At 41.9% G+C, this 18,094-nt stretch overlaps 1 protein-coding gene across 3 annotated transcripts in view; it reads right to left on the bottom strand.

Annotated features, from left to right (window-relative positions):
* The window catches only part of pdgfrb (platelet-derived growth factor receptor, beta polypeptide), a 30,114-nt gene that overhangs the window by 9,495 nt on the left and 2,525 nt on the right, over positions 1-18,094 (bottom strand). Inside the window, exons 2-14 of one of the 3 annotated variants that reach the window (XM_080415375.1) lie at positions 8,041-8,116; positions 7,399-7,710; positions 6,595-6,852; positions 5,973-6,103; positions 4,887-5,052; positions 3,733-3,919; positions 2,856-2,971; positions 2,386-2,509; positions 1,784-1,992; positions 1,343-1,437; positions 1,014-1,143; positions 708-812; positions 282-392 (exon numbers count right to left, since the gene is read on the bottom strand). In XM_080415375.1, the coding sequence (XP_080271501.1) occupies positions 282-392; positions 708-812; positions 1,014-1,143; positions 1,343-1,437; positions 1,784-1,992; positions 2,386-2,509; positions 2,856-2,971; positions 3,733-3,919; positions 4,887-5,052; positions 5,973-6,103; positions 6,595-6,852; positions 7,399-7,710; positions 8,041-8,116 (2,020 nt within the window). Of the gene's footprint in view, positions 1-281; positions 393-707; positions 813-1,013; positions 1,147-1,342; positions 1,438-1,783; positions 1,993-2,385; positions 2,510-2,855; positions 2,972-3,732; positions 3,920-4,886; positions 5,053-5,972; positions 6,104-6,594; positions 6,853-7,398; positions 7,711-8,040; positions 8,117-18,094 lie in introns of those variants that run through there. The other 2 variants (XM_080415374.1, XM_080415376.1) reach the window with 2 other exon arrangements.

The following is an 18,094-nucleotide window of genomic DNA, read 5'->3' as shown; positions in this document are numbered from 1 at the left end:
CTTAAGTCCCATTTCAAGAATAGTGAAAATAGACAATCTATAAGCTCACACTATGTGACGTGTTGTGAGCTTGTAGATCGGCTATTTTCAGTGTTTTGGAAAATTATGGAAAATATTTGCCTATAAATTACATGTGCCAAATAGGGACACCTTATTGAAAGCTATTAAAGTGCTACACAGTAAGAAAACAAATACTGTAAGTGCTAAAAAGTAACAAGAATAGCATGTTGAAACCTAGCATGTACTGTATGTGTTAAATAGAAGTTAGTGAGGGTGTCAACCTTGTTTGGTGCAGGCTCCTAGCAGATTGACAATGTTGAGGTGAGGACCCAGATGGCTCATGATCTTCAGCTCTGACATCAGAGCCTGGGTCTCACTCCTCCTGGCTGTGGCTGGAAGGAGGGGGCAAGACACAGAGTAAGCAAAAGAAAATAAATAATTAAAGAGACTATGAATGGAGGCCAAAGAAAGGTAGCTATGAGAACAGGAGTGAAAAAACATAAATTCAACTATGGTGGCCAGCCCAGGGGAGTTGCTGCCTTGCCAAACAACAAAATGACACGTTGGCTGACACCAGGGCCAGGCTGGCAAGCAAACTAAAGCACATCAGGGTGTTTGGGATGCATTCTGCTGCTCTGTCCCATAGGAATATATTTGCTGTATAGACATTGAATGCTAAAGCACAGGGTGAAAATGTTACATCTTACATTTCAGCATTTTCACAGCCACTTTTGTGCTGGACTGGGAATGGCCGAGACCATACGCAGTGGCCTCGACCACCCGACCGAACGCTCCCGATCCAAGAGTGCGTCCTGCAAGACAAAACAAAGCTCAATGGAAAAGAGTTGGAGTGGAACATTAGAAGAAGAAAAAAGACCAAAATAGGGATGTGAAATAAACAATGCATCCTGTGAGTTAATTTCAGGTATCACTATAATGTGGTAAATGCATGCACATTTAACACATCTATCATAATGGTTATCATAAAATCCCCTCTTTCTTAGATGCCCTACCCAGCACCAGGTTGTCTCGGGGCATTTCCCAGGCCAGGTCATAAGGGAGATGGATGGGGTCCACATAGATGTATTCATGACCATCCAGACTCACAGACTCAATCACCTTCCATCTGATCTCATACCGAGGCTTCTGGGAACAAACAAACAGATCACATACTTAAAAAACACTCAAGCACAAAAGTAAGTCTTCCTCATTGCTGACTTTTAACAGTGAAGCACAACATGTCTTCATTCTAACATCTTCACATGTTGCAACTAATTTGGCTCATTTGTGGTGAATTATGGTAATCAATATTTAGCTAATGGTGGTAGTGAGCAAGTCTAACCTTCCTCCAAACAGCGACGAGGATGATGATGGAGATGATGATGATGACCACCAAAGCCAGAATGGCAGCCAATATTGCCACCTGGGAGAAAAGTGCTTTAACAGAAGAAAGGAGACAGCATTAACAAAGACTTTTGAAATGTAGTTATGACTCTCTTTTACACAGTCACATCATAAAACTGTAGGTTGTAAATAGAGATAGTGTATTTTGGTCAAATGGTACACGCTATAATTGGATAATAATTACTACAAAACATTATAAACGTGTGCAACACATTGTTGAATTAACTGGTGCTGGCTGTGTCTTAACATCCACCCGGGCATTGATAATTTTCAGGCGAGCATATTGTAAGTTTATGTATGTATTTTATACTGCAGAAGAGCCATGGATTTTTACGGTTTTCAAATCAACACATAGTGTTCATACAAGAAAAACACCTACTGTTGGACACTAGCTTGATATCGCGCCGGTCCAACCCTCCCCGATTTCTGGTCTCACAGCGAACCATGACCTGCTGGGGTTTGTGGAAGGTCACCTGGCTGCGGACCTGGCTGACCTTTCGGGTTTCGTTGTAGCTGACATTGGTCTGGATGCTTAGAGTCTCTAGGTCAGGTATCAGGGGCTGCCAAACTGCAGACATGTTGCTACATCTAGGACATTTAAAACCAAAAGCAAAGGTACGGTAATGATTCTTCGTCCTCTTACAAGCTTTTTCTAGTGGTTAAATTGTGCTGCTACATGTGTCCTTATACTTCGTCGTATGATGGTGCTGCGTGGTGAAAATAGTCAGTCTAAAAGCTCCCAAATAGCGAATCCAAAACAGCGAAGATAGCAGGTCAATAAGCTTACAGCAGTGCGACGCGTTGTGAGCTTATAGATCAGCTATCTTCCCTATTTCTGATTTGTAATGAATGAAATGCACAAAATACTAGGAACACCAGGTTGAAACAACAGAATTAGACACTTCTAAAACAAATGTGTGTGTGGTCAGACCCCTAGTGTCCAGTGTTTGACAGATCACCAGCGATGATCGATGGACTCACTTTAGCATGCTGTCACAGCTGTACCAGTGTATGGTCGGGGACGGGACCCCCTCTGCTGTGCAGGTCACCAAGTGTCTCTTCCCAGGGATGTGACTGTCAGAAAGGTCCTTAATCTGAGGAGGAACTACACACAAAATTATTTTATCACTTAAGCGTTTTGGTAATATGTGAACTGTATATAAACTGTAAAGAATTGTCACCGGACTTTATTTATATACTGTATCATGTTTATATCGTGTTCATTGATGTGCATTTATTGATCTCTTTCTTGGCCAATAAGACTTATTCTGAATCTGATTTTTTAAAGCAACTCTCCAAGCAGATTTACCGTATAATGATTATATGCTTTCAATTAATTTTGTTTTTGAGACCATTAATGGGGCCTGAGATAGACGTATGGACCATTGTGTCAGCTAAGAGGTGTAGCCAAATACTTCTCATACTATCAATTTATTATGAATGTATCTCACCTTGTACTTCCACGTCAAAGGTCAGCTCCTTGGTGTCATCTCCGTTGGTGACAAGGACAGTGTAGAGGCCCTTCTGCTCTGTCCTCACCCGCACCAAGGTCAGAGTGCTGATGTACCTGAGGTTTAAATGTAAGCAAAAAAACGACTATGTAACAAATCAGCATATGACCGGTTGCTTCCTGTCGGTTGTCTTGTTACGACATTTGCGTATTCTTCAACATAATTGTCTGTTTACGGATCCCCATGTGGTGTTGACTGAGTCGTGGCCTCTTAACACTAGCCGTGTATCTCTCTGCCAAAATCCTTATCTGGTGCTGAGTGACATGGGCTGAATGTCTCCAGAGGTTGTCAACGAACACCCTAACTTACAGGTCACGGACTTAACCCATTCAATCCGGGAACACCGTCTCTGTCATTTTAGATTTCTTTGGCTATAAAAAAATAGCAGATATACAAGCTCATAGCATGGCACCGCTTGTAGATCTGCTATTTTTGAAAAGAATCGTGAAAATGTGTGCAAATATTTTTTAAAGCGAACATTTGTAACTCGAATCATTGCTTCTGGGGAACAAAATATTTTGCAAATGTTCGCTTTAAAAAATATGTATTCAAAGATTTGAAAAAAAAATCACTATTTTTCTAAAGATTGCAGATCTACAAGCTCATTCACTCGGTGCCACGCTATGAGCCAAAGAAATCTAAAATGACAGAGTTGCGTTCCCAGATTGGATGGGTTAAGTTACTTATTTTGGACTGCCCATGGCTCAAAATATTAGTTGTGCTATTTAATTTGTATGTGGGCCTTCAACTGTGATTATACTATGCAGACCATTTTCAGGGTCGTAAGTTTAAACGCCTGCCTGTTCCCTTGTCTCACCTGGTCTCGTGGATTGGATCTTGGCGGATGGTGATAGTTTTGTCTCCGATAATGGTGCCCTTCTCTCTGCTCCAGTGGACTTGAGGGACAGGGTAGGCCTCGATCTCCACTCTTAGCTCCATATTTTCATGCAGCTTTGCTGTAATGTTCTGCTCCTGAGCAGGCCTCAGGACCACAAAGCCTTTCTCTGATGAAGAGAAGTAAAGGTTAAAGGGATTAACTAGTTTATGCATATTTCATGCAATTTGAGGTCAAGTTCATACCATCTTATTCTGTGCAACACTACTATTATACAGAATGTCTACAAATCTGAAATCGTATTTATTTATTTAAATGTTTCAGATATATACTGTATATATGTATATACCTAGGTATATATGTTTTGGTCCTGGGAGACACCTTAATGTCCTCTTTTGGGTCTCAAGCTGAAAAGGTTTGGGAACCCCTGCTGTAAAGCATGACGGCGTAAGCTTTTATAAAGCTTTTATAAATATAACACACCTCACTGGAGATAGAGTAAGCATTCACAGACACACGTGCACGCTGAATGACAGAAATAGGTACAAATGGAATGGTCAGAAACTATGATGGCTCTTAGAGTAAATGCACAAGACATTCCTATAAACATCTAAAGATAAATCATTCACTGCATCGATTTATACGAGAAATCCCACGTTTATATTCTGAAAGAAATCACCTTGAACAGAAATAAATCCCAGATGATTTCTCTAAACAAAGGTGTCTTTCTCTCACCTTGGCTTGAAATGAAACATATACAGGTTCGTAGAATTCTTTGTCACACAAAAATCCGCAATAATAATCTATCCAGCATCAGTTTGTTTTTAGTGTGTGTGTGTGTGTGTGTGTGTGTGTGTGTGTGTGTGTGTGTGTGTGTGTGTGTGTGTGTGTGTGTGTGTGTGTGTGTGTGTGGGGGGGTGTGTGTGTGTGTGTGTGTGTGTGTGTGTGTGTGTGTGTGTGTGTGTGTGTGTGTGTGTGTGTGTGTGTGTGTGGTTGTGTGTGTGTGTGTGTGTGTGTGTGTGTGTGTGTGTGTGTGTGTGTGTGTGTGTGTGTGTGTGTGCGTGTGCGTGTGCGTGCGTGGTTGGTTGTGTGTGTGTGTGTGTGTGTGTGTGTGTGCAAGGGTAAAACAGTCTCACCAAGGACAGTGATGTTGATATTGGCAGAGGCGCTGTGGTCTTGGACGCCCTCGTGCACGTGACAGACGTAGCTGCCGCTGTGAGCCAACGTGGCGCGAGGAAATATCAGGCAGGAGCGCATGCTCATGGAGGACAGCACGTCTGTCAGTGGGTCAACGTCGCTCTCCTTAGAGAGAGAGAGGCAGGATAAGACAATTACAGTACAAAGTCAGCCTACTAGCACCATAACAATACATAAAGGATTAAAGATTTGGAAAAACTTCTCCATGCATTCATCAGCATGTTCAGCTTAGACTGGACTTTGTAACAGTGTCTTAACAGGTCTCCCTAAAGAATCAATCAGACAGCTGCAGTTGATTCAGAACACTGCTCATGTCCTTACTTATACCAAGAAAGTGGATGATATCATTCCAGTTCTATGATATTTACACTCATTTCAAAATACTACTGTTTATAAAACATTGAATGGTTTAGGGTCAAAATGCATTTCTGTAGTATATCATCATGAACCATCCAGACTTCTCCGGTCGTTTGGGGCAGGTCTGCTTTCCGAACCCAGAGTCAGAACTAAATATGGAGACGGATTGCTACAACTTATTTTAAATCAAAGCTGAATAACGTTCTGTTTGCTGCTGCCTTTTTAAGAATTTATTCTACACTATGTATTCTCTTCTTAGTTTTTATTGTTGTCTTTTTATAATATGTTTCTGTGTGAGTCTTAATGCTCTGTCTTTTAATGTCTTCATGTTTTGTGTAAAGCACTTGCTGATGAAATGCGATACAAGTCAAGCTAAAATGTTGCTGGGCAAGATGTGAGAGAGATGGAATGACGAACAAAGTTCAGGAGCCTGATTCACTGTGACAATAGGGGTGGGAGTTATTGGGTTTATTATCCCAATTTCTCGACAAGATTATTACTTGATTATGATTATGCTCCATGTGCTGTGAGTGGGATATCTAGGGGGGATTAAAAAATGGAGGCGTGTCTCTACATCTTGATGTGATTTGGGATTGTTATGAGGCCTGCGAGCCATCGGGGAGGGGAAAGTCAAACAAAAGGCCTTGTGCTGCTCGACTCCCACTCACCTCTCTGTTGGGGTAGTCCCAGGAGAAGAACACTAGCTCCACTCCATGGACCGTGCAGTTGACCGCCAGAGGCTCTCCTTGCTTCAGCACCGTCTTCGAGGCATTGATGTAGGCGTCGATGGCGTCTGGGACTGAGATGGGAGGAGGGAGCGCGTGCGGTGATGAGTAGGAGCAGGGTTGGGGGAGAGTAGGGCTGCAACTATCGATTATCTCCTTAGCGATTGTTCTATCGATTACTTTTTCAATTAATCGAATAATCGAGTTATTTTTTTACCTCTTAAGCCCTATTTACTTCATTATACAACGGTGTCACGCAAAAATAGCAAAAATGGAAATTCTACCAGCTCACAACCTGTCGCATCACACAGCGTTGTGAGCTTGTAGATCTGCTATTATCAGTATTTTGATAATCTAATATTTTATAAGAATTGAGATGTAAGGAGGGAGGGGGGGGGGGGGGGGCTGGCGAGGGGGGGAGCACTATAACATATTTACAAAGTGCATTTGAATGGTAAAAGAAAATCTAGTAAAAGCACCATATAAACCAGCCCATTTTACAATTCATAACAGAACAAATATCACCCTTTAGTTAAACAAAACCCCTCAACCCAACCCAACTCACCGACGATGCTGAAGACATAGAAGGCTTGTGACTCTTTCACCTCGTCGTTCAGTTCTCCGCGGCACACGTAGGTCCGGTCCTCTAGCAGGGCCTTGTAGCCCTCGCTGGGGACGTAGAGCCCCTTGAGAGGCATCTCCCTGTCCCTCTCATACAGGGTGACATTGATGCTGGGGTTGGTCACCACGCATGGGATGGTTCCTTCCTCGCTGGTCTTAGTTACCATGCCGTGGGACCTCTCCACGAACCACACCTCAGGGTCTGAGGACAGGGAGGGAGGACTTCAGATACGTTTTTTTTGGATGATACTTTATCTTAGCAGCTGATTTACATGAAGTATTGAGTTGTAGACCAGTGGTTCTCAACCTTTTCAGGCCAGTTGAAGTCGAGGCATTACATTTTGTTTAACTCGGTTTCACAGATAAATGTTGTGAAAATAGCAGATCTACAAGCTCACAACGCCTTGCTTTCTTATATTATTTGACAATTTGGCCACTGTTTGACCAGTTTGTATAGTATAGTTTGTTGATTACTTTTGATGCACTAATGATCTTTTTTTTTCTTTTCTTTTTTTTAATATATATTAAAAAGGTCTTAAAAGTCCTTAAATTGTCACTTTACTGTCATCTGGGGACCGTCCCAAAATCATGTGGGGAACCCCTTGGGGGTCCCGACCCATAGGTTGAGAACCACTGTTGTAGACAACAGACACACAACAGGTTGAAGATCACATATTTGTCTTTTATTTTACAGTATATGCCATTTGCAATACAAGCTGTATAGGTAAAAGGTAAACGTCGGCCTAACCTGGCACAAAGACCGCCACCTCCTTAGTGTCTCCAGTGTGCAGGTCAGTGCATTCATACACCGCTGTGTGTCTCCAGCTCACGTTTATCAAGGTCAAAACGCTGGATGTGCCACTGCCCCGCTCAACGTAGTACTCGTCACTAAGCTGGTCCGCACCCGGGATGTTAGGCATGCCGTCCTTCCTAAAGCTCCATTCCACAGCCTCTGAGCCAGAGCACGTAAGGCTGAGGGACGAGCCTGCTGACAGGACCAGCTCTCTGTCGCCGGGGGTGACCTCCAGGCAACAACACTCGGGACAGAGACACAGCAGAGCTGCAGTCGACACAAAGTGGAGGAGGGTTAGGGTTGGAGAGGTCACAATGACAGGAGTATGGGGTTAAAGGTTAGAACAACAATATAATCCAGATCCTGTTTCAATGTGCCCGCGTGAGTTGCCCGGAGCTGATGCGTGGGAGGATAATGATGTCTTATCATTGACAGATGTATTCAAAATAACACAGGCCAGCTGTTCAGAGGTATTGTGCTTATCTCACAGGCTAATTGGCTGGTGTGTGTGTGATCAAGATTTCAACACAATTGTCTTTCACCATGTAATGGTTTCTCACAGTATGGCTGTTGGATTTGTTTGTGAATAAAACTCACCTGTGACTATGAATGTCAGACGACATATGGAAACTGCCACGGTCCCCATGGTGGATGACTCCAAAGGTCTTTTGGTCTACAAACCAAGAGAAGGAAAAACATCACTAAATCAATTAATACAATACACTGTAGACAATAATATATAAGACTCCAAGAATTCTATCCCTAATAAGACTATCCCATTTCTGAATCAAAATGTAATTTGATTGAAAGTGAGACACAGGCAGATCTGACATTACTAGCTAGTTGTAATAATGTCACAGACAACACTCTGGGAAGAGATGAATGATACTAAGGTTATGGGTTGAACATTCAGGACAGAAAATCTCAATATCTTTCCATTTGAGATAGATAAGCCCTGATGGATAGACTTCCACGGGGTCAAGTTGCTTGGGAGTGTACTAAATAAACCACATTTCATGCCAGTGCAATCTGTTCCCAGTCAAATGCCAAAGTTCAATGAAAGAAAATTAATACTCATCAATTAATGTTTGTTTTAATAAGTCTTCAAGTATGCTTTCTGTAATGATTTCTGGCGTGCACAGTATTTGAGGCCAGAATGAATTGACATAGGAATGCAATGCATGGCTGCACACAGACAGAACAACAATGTCTCTGGTTTTTTGTTCCTGGTCCATCACTGTTCAGTCCCACTAACAAATGGGTCACTGTGTGGTACTTTGCAACACGCTGTGCAGCGACAACACTGCACCGAGTTATCCAGCATCACGCTGAGCCATTAGTTGGTTTGGTGAAAATGAGGACATGCAGAAATGCCAGTAATAAAACAGCAGGTTTTGAATGACAATTTCAACCTGGCGTCCCTATTTTGGGCATGAACATTTTCATTTTGTTTTAACATTTTCACCCCCCCCCCCCAAAAAGTAGTTTATAGCAGTTATAGCAAATCTCTTTTTAGCTATTTCTGCCTTTATTGTTAGTCAGTAGTGAGAGAGAGAGGGAAAAGAGTAGGGGAGTGACATGCAGCAAATGGCCTAGCCTATGTGGTATACCCTAACCATTTCGGTTATCAGCTGGACACTCCCCCCCCCCCATACACGAAAAACAAATTTACAAGTTAAGTTCACAATATACAGCGTGTTGTGAGCTTGAAGAATGGCCTTTTCACTTTTTCGCTCGACACCTTCATACAACGAAGTATAAAATGGGGCTTAAGTGGTTAACCAAAGTGAGTTCATGTTTTAGACCTGTGATTCTCAAAGTGGGGTCCAAGGAGACTCAGGGTTCCTTGCCCGGGTTCCAAATGGACCCAGGTCTGTAACTCACGAGTTATGCGGGTCCCTTGAAATTAAAAAGTTTCAGAACCAATGTTTTAGACAAATGACAAATGACATTGGCTACACATAACACAGTATCAAGTCAACACCTATTAGGTTCTAAAGGTGACTACACTTATCCCATGCTAAACAGCTCAATACTGTTGCTAATTACAGTGGTCATCGGAAGAGAGGGCAACTTGATGTTAAATTGGCTATTTTTCCAAAATGTGAAGGAAAAACAAAATTTGGAAAATGGACATGATTATAGAACATGCTTGAACATTCGACAATTAAGGCCAAATATTTCTACAATTGCTACAAAATGCTACACAACCTTTCTAGCTAGTCATTTTGGGTAAATTTAGGTCTCACAACGATGTACCGTGCATGTTCAAATCATGTATACTTTACATTACAGACCATTTTCCAAATTCTTTTTTTCTTAACACTTTGGGAAAGAAATGGCAATTTAACATTGAGGTGCCCACTCTTCCTGTATCCATTACAGTGCATGATAAAGAGAGAGGGCCGTGAGGAGCATTCATAATGAAGTGCAGCGCGGTGGAAGTGCGGAGGAAGTGGGGACGGGTGGGGTGGGGGGGTGGGGGGTGAGGGGTAGTTTAGGGCTGCAGCATGCAAACGTCTGGAAACAGTTAAAGACAGATCACAGGCCAGTGTGCAACAAGGTGGGAAAAGGAGAGAGGGCGGAAGGAGGGAGTCTTGGTAAAGAGAGCGGCTGGAGAAGGAGGGGTCTTCGAGGGAGCCAGTGGAAAAAAAGGGTGACATCCATCTTTGGGATGTTTTCCCCCCTCAAACAGTGTTATCTGATAGTGAATTCCATTTGTGTGATTTCTATTTTAAGACCATGGACATGGTTTTTATTTGGTTCTATAATTGAAAACACGTTGAGAGATTTATCAAGCATATTCGGTTATATGTCATTTTTAAATCAACAGAGTTTTCTTATGATGATGATCATGAGGACTTGTTGAACAGCTTCATGGTGGAGCAGGTACTGCTCTGCTAAAATAAAATCATCATCTTTATAAAAATAATATTTTAGGACAACGCCTTTAAGGCAAAGGTTTATATTTCCTTGTCTGATGTTGAGTCTGAGTCATATATACACCACAAGCTGTCTTGAGATTTACGTGTTCCATTTCCAGTTGTAAAAATATGACAAGTAATCTGATCAAACGGCAAATGCTGGTGAGCTACAAGAAGTTCCATGACAAGCCCACATTCAGATCCACGCTGTCTCCCTAAATTACGTCTTCTCCCTAAGCGAACAACCCTGGAGCTGCTCCAAAAACATGACTCCTCCACTTCCTCCCCCACCTCCTGCTTCTAATAAAGGAGAGGAGTAGAAACAGAGAGAGAGAGAGAGAGAGAGAGAGAGAGAGAGAGAGGGAGAGGGAGGGAGGGGGAGAGAGAGAGAGAGAGAGAGGGAGAGGGAGAGGGAGAGGGAAAGGGAGAGAGAGAGAGAGAGAGAGAGAGAGAAAGAGTGTGTGTGTGTGTGTGTGTGCGTGTGCGTGTGCGTGTGCGTGTGCGTGTGCGTGTGCGTGTGCGCACACGCAGAGAGCGACCTAACCAAAAGCCTTGAGATATGGGGTCTCTCTTTCCTTCTTTTCTTGACATTATCATAATCAATCTTTCTGCACACACAAACACATAAGACACACAGACATACACACTTGTACAAACACACAGACACTAACCCTTACAGAAACACACAGGCATACACACTTACACAAACCCACTAACACTTAGACCGACACACAGACATACACACTTACACAAACACACGGACGTGCACACTTTTACACAAACACACGGACATCAGCACTGGCACATAAACCCTGCTCCCCATGAACAGTACGTAAGACACCCCGCCCCTCTCCCCCGCCTTGTCGTCGGTTGCGTGTGTACAGTTCACATTCCCACAGTATTTGCCTGAAACGTTCCCATGGATCGTTGATACACTGGGGACCGCACTGGTGATGATGGCGGGAGCAGGGGGTCCTGGGGGTCACTTCATCCCCGAGGGCCACACTATGAACGAGGAAGCCGTACATCAACATGAGCGCCAGCCTCCTCAGTGACAATTCTGTATGACAACCGACCCAAACCGTCCTCATCCTGGGGGGCAAGCGGTCGCCGAAACTAGCCGATCTACAAGCTCACAGCGCGTTACAACGTGGCTATTTTCGCCGAAGGCATTTGCATGGTGTCGAAGGAAGTACGAGCGAATCTAGTATAGAGCCCTGGGGGACCCTGGTCAACTAAGAATAGGGCTTGCGTGGGTTAAATATGATTGATGATAGTGATAATACTGCAATAAATGAGAAAAAAATCAGTTTGGGATTATTTTACTGTATAGCAAGTGAACTTAAACCACATGTGGTTTTCTTACAACTCAGATCAAACCACAGGAAACCTTCAATGTTTAACAAAAACCTACAGTAGGTGTGATCAAATCTTATTAAAGGCCTTTGAAACCTCAGAGAGGATGTGAAACGGAGGGAAGAATAATGTTTGCATAATGCAATATGATGAGGGTGGATGTCGACTACTGGACAATGGGGAACCTCAACAGGCCCTTGAGAAGGAGACTAACCCTCAAAATGGGGCCGGCCGTTTGGACAGTCAACCTCTTACATAGACGACTGTACAGGAGCGTTAGAGGTGAACTCTGCACTCATTAACATGGTATCACTGATTAAAACCATAATTAAAGGCAGTACAGCTCTAATAACTGGAACCGATATAGCTGCTTCTTTGCTAATCCTACTTCTGCTACTGTAGGTCTTTGTGGAAGAGAGAAAGAGAGCATTTCGTGAAGCATTTAAAGGACACTGACAGGGCTCTCTAACAAATAATCCGTGGAGAATCTGCCAAGAGCGTTAGGCAGCATTTCTGCAACTCTGAAATGCCCCCTTAAGAAAAACATTGGGATGTTCCCTGCCGAATTTTCTACTTAAACCACAGTGACATGGCATGAAGCAATAATGTGACATAATTACTATTCTACAGACCACAACAACAGCCATTCACAATCATGTTGCTATGGGCCATGAAGAGGGCATGGGATGTCAACATGGTTGTTGATTTTATTTTCCCCTTCTGAATTTTAACCACTTAAGCCCTATTTTATACTTTGTCGTATAAGCGTGACATACATGGGCTTTCAATGTTATTGTCCCAAAAGCTTTACTGCAGACATTTTGATTGGCCAGAGAGGCATGTGGAAGCCCTAGAGTTTACATTATCATTGTCACAATAATCAGTGTGAGGGATAATCACTGATCCCAGGGCATGACTTTTCCCAGAGCTGGTGGGAATCTGGTGGCTGATTGACCCTTCCCAGCGTTCACAACCAGCCCGACTACACTCAAAGTGTCACTTTAAGAAGGAAGAACAGCTCCAGCATGGTGCACAGCACACAACCCACACAGCCCCCCGGGACACAGCTGGAAGTGTGTGTAAACTCACTTCCGTTGGCAGCCTGTATATGGTGGATATATGCCTCTTGGGGTTTATCTATATATACAGTATATGAGGCTGTGAGTTTCATTTAAACATCTGGCAATGATAAAGCAACCAGTGATGAGGTGGGAACCACTTTTCCGAACTCAATTGCGTTTGCCTTTCTGAGTGTGTCCCTGGGGAGGAAAGGTTGCACTTTGAAAAAGAACAAAAAAAGAAATGCATTAGATAACAAAAGGGTGAATGTTGACCTGAAAGCCTCCCAAAGCGCAGCTGGAAAGCCTGACTTCCTGTATTGGGAAACATACTGGTCTTGAGTGGGTGTGAGTCAGCGATGCATCAGTGATACTACAGCAGACCACCGCAACCTCTAGCCCAAGACAACACAGAGAGATGGATCAGTACCAGGCGCCAGTGGACAACCAGAGGTCCAATGATGTAAACAGGAAATCAGAGGTCAATGAAAATGAATTGAGGAAAAGAAGGAACAGCAAAGAAGAAAAAAACACAGACAAAGTGGCAAGACGCACATGAATGACAAACACACCACAACAAAGCACAGACACTCTACTGAAGTGTACACAGGAAGTCATGATCTATGAAACAATCATCCCCTATTGAAGGATCACCTCTTTCCAATGCAAACCATAATAAATAGAATGAGACCAAATATCAACCACCTTTGACACTGAACACTTTAAGACATACTCCAAATAACACAGAAATATACAGTGGATCATCATCAAGTTTTTCTATTGTTATTTTTTCTCTGGAGCTTTCTTCTTTAGAAGGAAGTCTGGGTCTCAAAATATGTCCCCTTAAAGCGGGACTTTGGCATGCTCTGTGGGAAAAAAATGTCTTTGTAAAACAAACCTCCATTTTTATCACCCCTCTCTGACAGACAAAATCCCCCTGAGACAAACCTTCTGGTCCCCTTAGCAGCAGCCCCACAATGCATTGCTCATTTCTTCCACCCTTTCTACATAGCAAATCAAGACTTGGAATTATTTGAATTACAAATTCAAGTATACAGAGGCAGCCAAGTACATAAGAACAACCATGGCGCTCCTGCATGAATGATATGTACTGTAGATGCACAAAAGTATTATAAAACCTTTGTAATAGCATCCTTCCTGAGCATTAACATGGAAATGTTATTTATCTAAATGACTATGAAGTACATTTACTTAAGTACTGTACTTAAGTAATATTTTGAGGTATTTTACTTTACTGGAGTATTTCAAATGTTTTCTACTTTTACTTTTACTTTCACTCTCTATCTCAAATGGGGGCAAATATTGTACTTTTACTCCACAACAATTATTTTGAAAACTTAGTTACTTTGCATATATAAATTATTATATTATAAAAGTATATATGAATAATTATGATATATATTAATATTAATATTTGGGCTCACAGAGCATACTCCTGATGACAGGTACAGGTTCAGCCTTGGAACTGATGTGGGCCATGCAGGGCAGGTGTCGTGTGGACTCTACCTAGCACAATTTAACATTTTGATTAATCTCCCCCTTCTAGGGATGTAACCGGATTCATTATTGGAATGAACTGATAATGCATTCAAAACAGATACGAATGCCATGCAAATTGGTACCAATCTTTTTCTTTCTACACGGACCTGTCAGAATGTTTTCAAATGATTACAAGCATAAAGGACACTATCTTATTCACTTGTAGATAAAAAATATAGTTATTAACAGGAACAACGTCTCGATACACAGAACTTCATCAGGGTATCTGATCCAGATAACCTGATGAAGGTATGTGTACCGAAACATTGTTCCTGTTGCCAATTGTTCCTGTGAACCACCTGAATCCTAGCGTCCCTATTCTGTAATAATATCCCAAAATCCCAAAACAGAAAGAAGGCACAGAAAGAAATGCTATGATGTCACATTAGCACAGCGTAGCCAGCAGCCTTCTACCTGGACATGCACCAGATCCCTCTAGGCAAGGCATGCATCCGCATCCAGTGGTGGAAAGTACCTAAGTGCATTTCATGCCAATACTTTCACTCAAGTAAAAAAATCAACTACAGGCCTTTTACTTGTAACAGAGTATTTCTAAATTGTGGTATTGCTACTTTTACTTAAATGACAAATCTGAGTACTTCTTCCACCACTGTTTTGTCTTGTGTCGACACAAGACACTTTTTCACTTTGAGGAGGCATGCATCACTCTTTCACTTTGAGTACCCCTCACTTACTCGAAATGGTACATTTCACTGAAAGGTGTGATATGTTTGCACGTTTGCAAAAAAAAGTAAAATCACATTTATTTTTTACTATATTTATTTTTTGCAAAAAATCTTTAATTTCCAATTAGTGTGTAGTGACTACAGATCAGCTTATAACAGAGAGGCAGTGAATGTTGCTTTGCTTCCTTATAAACTGAGTTGTAAATGTTGCTGGTGGTGGGACAGGGTGCTGGTGGTGGGACAGGGTGGGCGCCAAAGGATGCACAGGCTTGTGGGAAACAGCAGTGGTGGTAGACTAGCAGAATAATGCTTAGATGTGGAGAGCCTTTTATATCGGTTTAATGAGCTTATTTAAATGCATTGAGATATCAAAGAGAAACTTTTAAAAAGTAGCTATAACTTGTGTCATTTGAACGCATCTGATTTCCCTCTTTTTGTAGTTTGAAGCACAGTTTTTGTTGGTAAACAGCAAGTTAATGTGTATTTTCCTCTCTGAACATTTCTGAAGTAAGCAGGCATTTCCCTGAAAACCTTCACTTTGAGGTACACAGTAGACACATCTAAACAGTGCATGGTCCTGAAACTTTCTTAGTGTACCGCCACTACAGCATTTTGTCAGCCACTACAACCCCTTTCTCCAGCAGAAAACATTCTTCCTGATATTGACACATTTTGGGAGGTTTTGCAGTAGCTTTTTTGGGAGGGCAGGTCAAAAAATGATGCAGCGAGTTAGCTGGCCATTAGTTTTTGTTGGTGGCTGAATACTGGGAGTACCCCAAAGCACCCCTAGGGGTACTTGTATGCCCATTTGAGAAACACTGAAAGATACCATATACTTGGAAACCTAAAAACCCAGCCCAGCTGAAAAACCAGACATGTCCCTCCATCTGGACAGCGATAGACCTTGACTCCTCCTTCTTCCTGTACACCGTCCCACAAACACCCCCCCCCCACCCGTCCCGTGAGAAACAGAACACACCCACACACACTTCGGCCCCCACCCCTCCACCTCCCCTTCCCCCTGTACAAAAGACAAAAAAGAAACAGCTGAATACAATTACAACTCTGACTGGCTTTAAATTCCACTCGTTTTCCATGGCGGCTTCCCAAACCACAACAGTGTGTGAACTGAAGAGAAAAGGAGCAAAAAGAGGGAGAAAAAAGCAAACGTGGGTGATCTTTTACACGGTTTGTTATGTTTTGGCCAGAGCTAAAACTCATTTGAATCTTTGTCAAAGTGTTAAGAAGAATATTCCAGAGTACCGGTTGCCGTCTTCCATGTTGTCAGGACATGAAGGTGGTGCAGTGTGAGCCTGAGGATGGTAACTGTGCAATTAACCACTTGCACCCAGCATCCCTATTCTGGTGGGAACATTCACCAAAAACAGCATATTTACGAGCTTGTAGATCTGCTATTTTCGGCAAAGATGTTTGGTGTGTAGAGGGAAATAAGTACAGAGCCAAAGGTCAACTTTAATAAATATTGAGGGTTTTAAGTGGTTAAAAGGAAATTCTATTGACACATAAATAGATGTATAAATCTATAGGATATGCTGTAAAAAAAAAAAAGCATTAATTTGACACTCCAATATAGAAGAAACACACACAAAACTATAACGTATTTTCCATTGTGTGAAAATGTGTTATCTTGTGAAAGCAACATGGTGTTTTCCTTTGGCTGCACTGTATCACAACCATGGCATGTTTTAGTTGGACTCTGGGCAGTGAGAACTCCAGAGATGTGACCAGCGCTAAAGAAAGAATGTAACGGAGACTAGTATGTTCTACTAACAATCTGACACTCTTCATTTGTCCATGCAGCTATGAAAATGACCACTATAAATACAGTGTTTTTTAAATAAACTCACTTCAACATCTTATCAATACCCACATTTTAAGAAAAGAGTTAAGAAAATAGTTATAAGATATAACATATTTACATACTGCCATTGAAGTGCCTTAAGTTCAACAATGTTATTACATCTTAATAATGTGGCTGGCTGAAATATTATTTTCCTTCTTAAACTTTGCTATTATTAATAGAAAGGAATATTTTCTTCCTCTAGGCGTGGCTGTATTTCTCTACTCTCCAAAGATGGGATGCAGCTGCCTGTCAGTTCTGTATGAGTGGGAGTGAGAGTGGATGAAGAGGGAGGGAGGGAGGGAGCACGAAAGAAGAGAATAAGAGAGGAGAGATGGAGGGGCAGGAGTGCAGCAGCTCTGGTCTCAGCACTCTGAGTGATCTTCACTAAAAGTTATATGTACGTAACTCTTCTAAGTGTCCATACAGTATGTGGTGTCAGCGATAAAGTCCTGAACATCTTTAACTGCTGGTCTAAGAAGGGAGACTATATCCTTGTCCGAAAGTATGAGTGATGCATTATGAATCACCAGATAATTGACCACCACTAAGTGACTCAGAGGGTTGCTATGTTGTTATATTTTAAAGACAATACTCAAGACACCATGATAGGGCTGGGCAATATGGCTTCAAATCAATATCACGATTATGTCAGACCTTTGGCTCGAAACAATTCATGAACGATTCTTTAAAAAGAAAAAGCAGATCTACAAGCTCACAACCTGTTAGGACGCGACCCGTTGTGAGCTTGTAGATCGTCTGTTTCCAAAGTTTTTGCATGCCATCTGTACAACGAAGTATGATACAAGGTTAAGTGGTTTATTAGACTTATCGATTTTGTCCATTATAAAATCATCAATCATGTTGATTTGTTAATATAAAATAAATAAAGCAATATATTAAAAAAGAAGGTGCTTATCAATTACCCAATTAACCAACATGAGCAAGATTAAGTCAGATAATTGGTTCTAAATATCAGTTTTGATATATTTTTGTTAATTGCCCAACCCCCTCATGATGACATATATTGTAAGCTATGTCCTTTATTGATAAGTAAAAGACAGTCCGATGACAGGCATTCACTATTAAACTTACATTCACTCACTGGTCTTCATTACACAGTCGCTGGTCAACAGCTGCGTTTTAAGCTCACAAAGGATAAATCACACAAGGACACAATGAGATCAATGTGCTTCAGAAACTTGC

This window comes from Gymnoscopelus braueri (assembly GCF_963280865.1).
Source record: "Gymnoscopelus braueri genome assembly, chromosome: 20".
Classification (NCBI taxonomy): Eukaryota; Metazoa; Chordata; class Actinopteri; order Myctophiformes; family Myctophidae; genus Gymnoscopelus; species Gymnoscopelus braueri.
The sequence above is the reverse complement of the archived record's forward strand: the minus strand, read 5'-3'. Positions and strand labels throughout refer to the sequence as shown.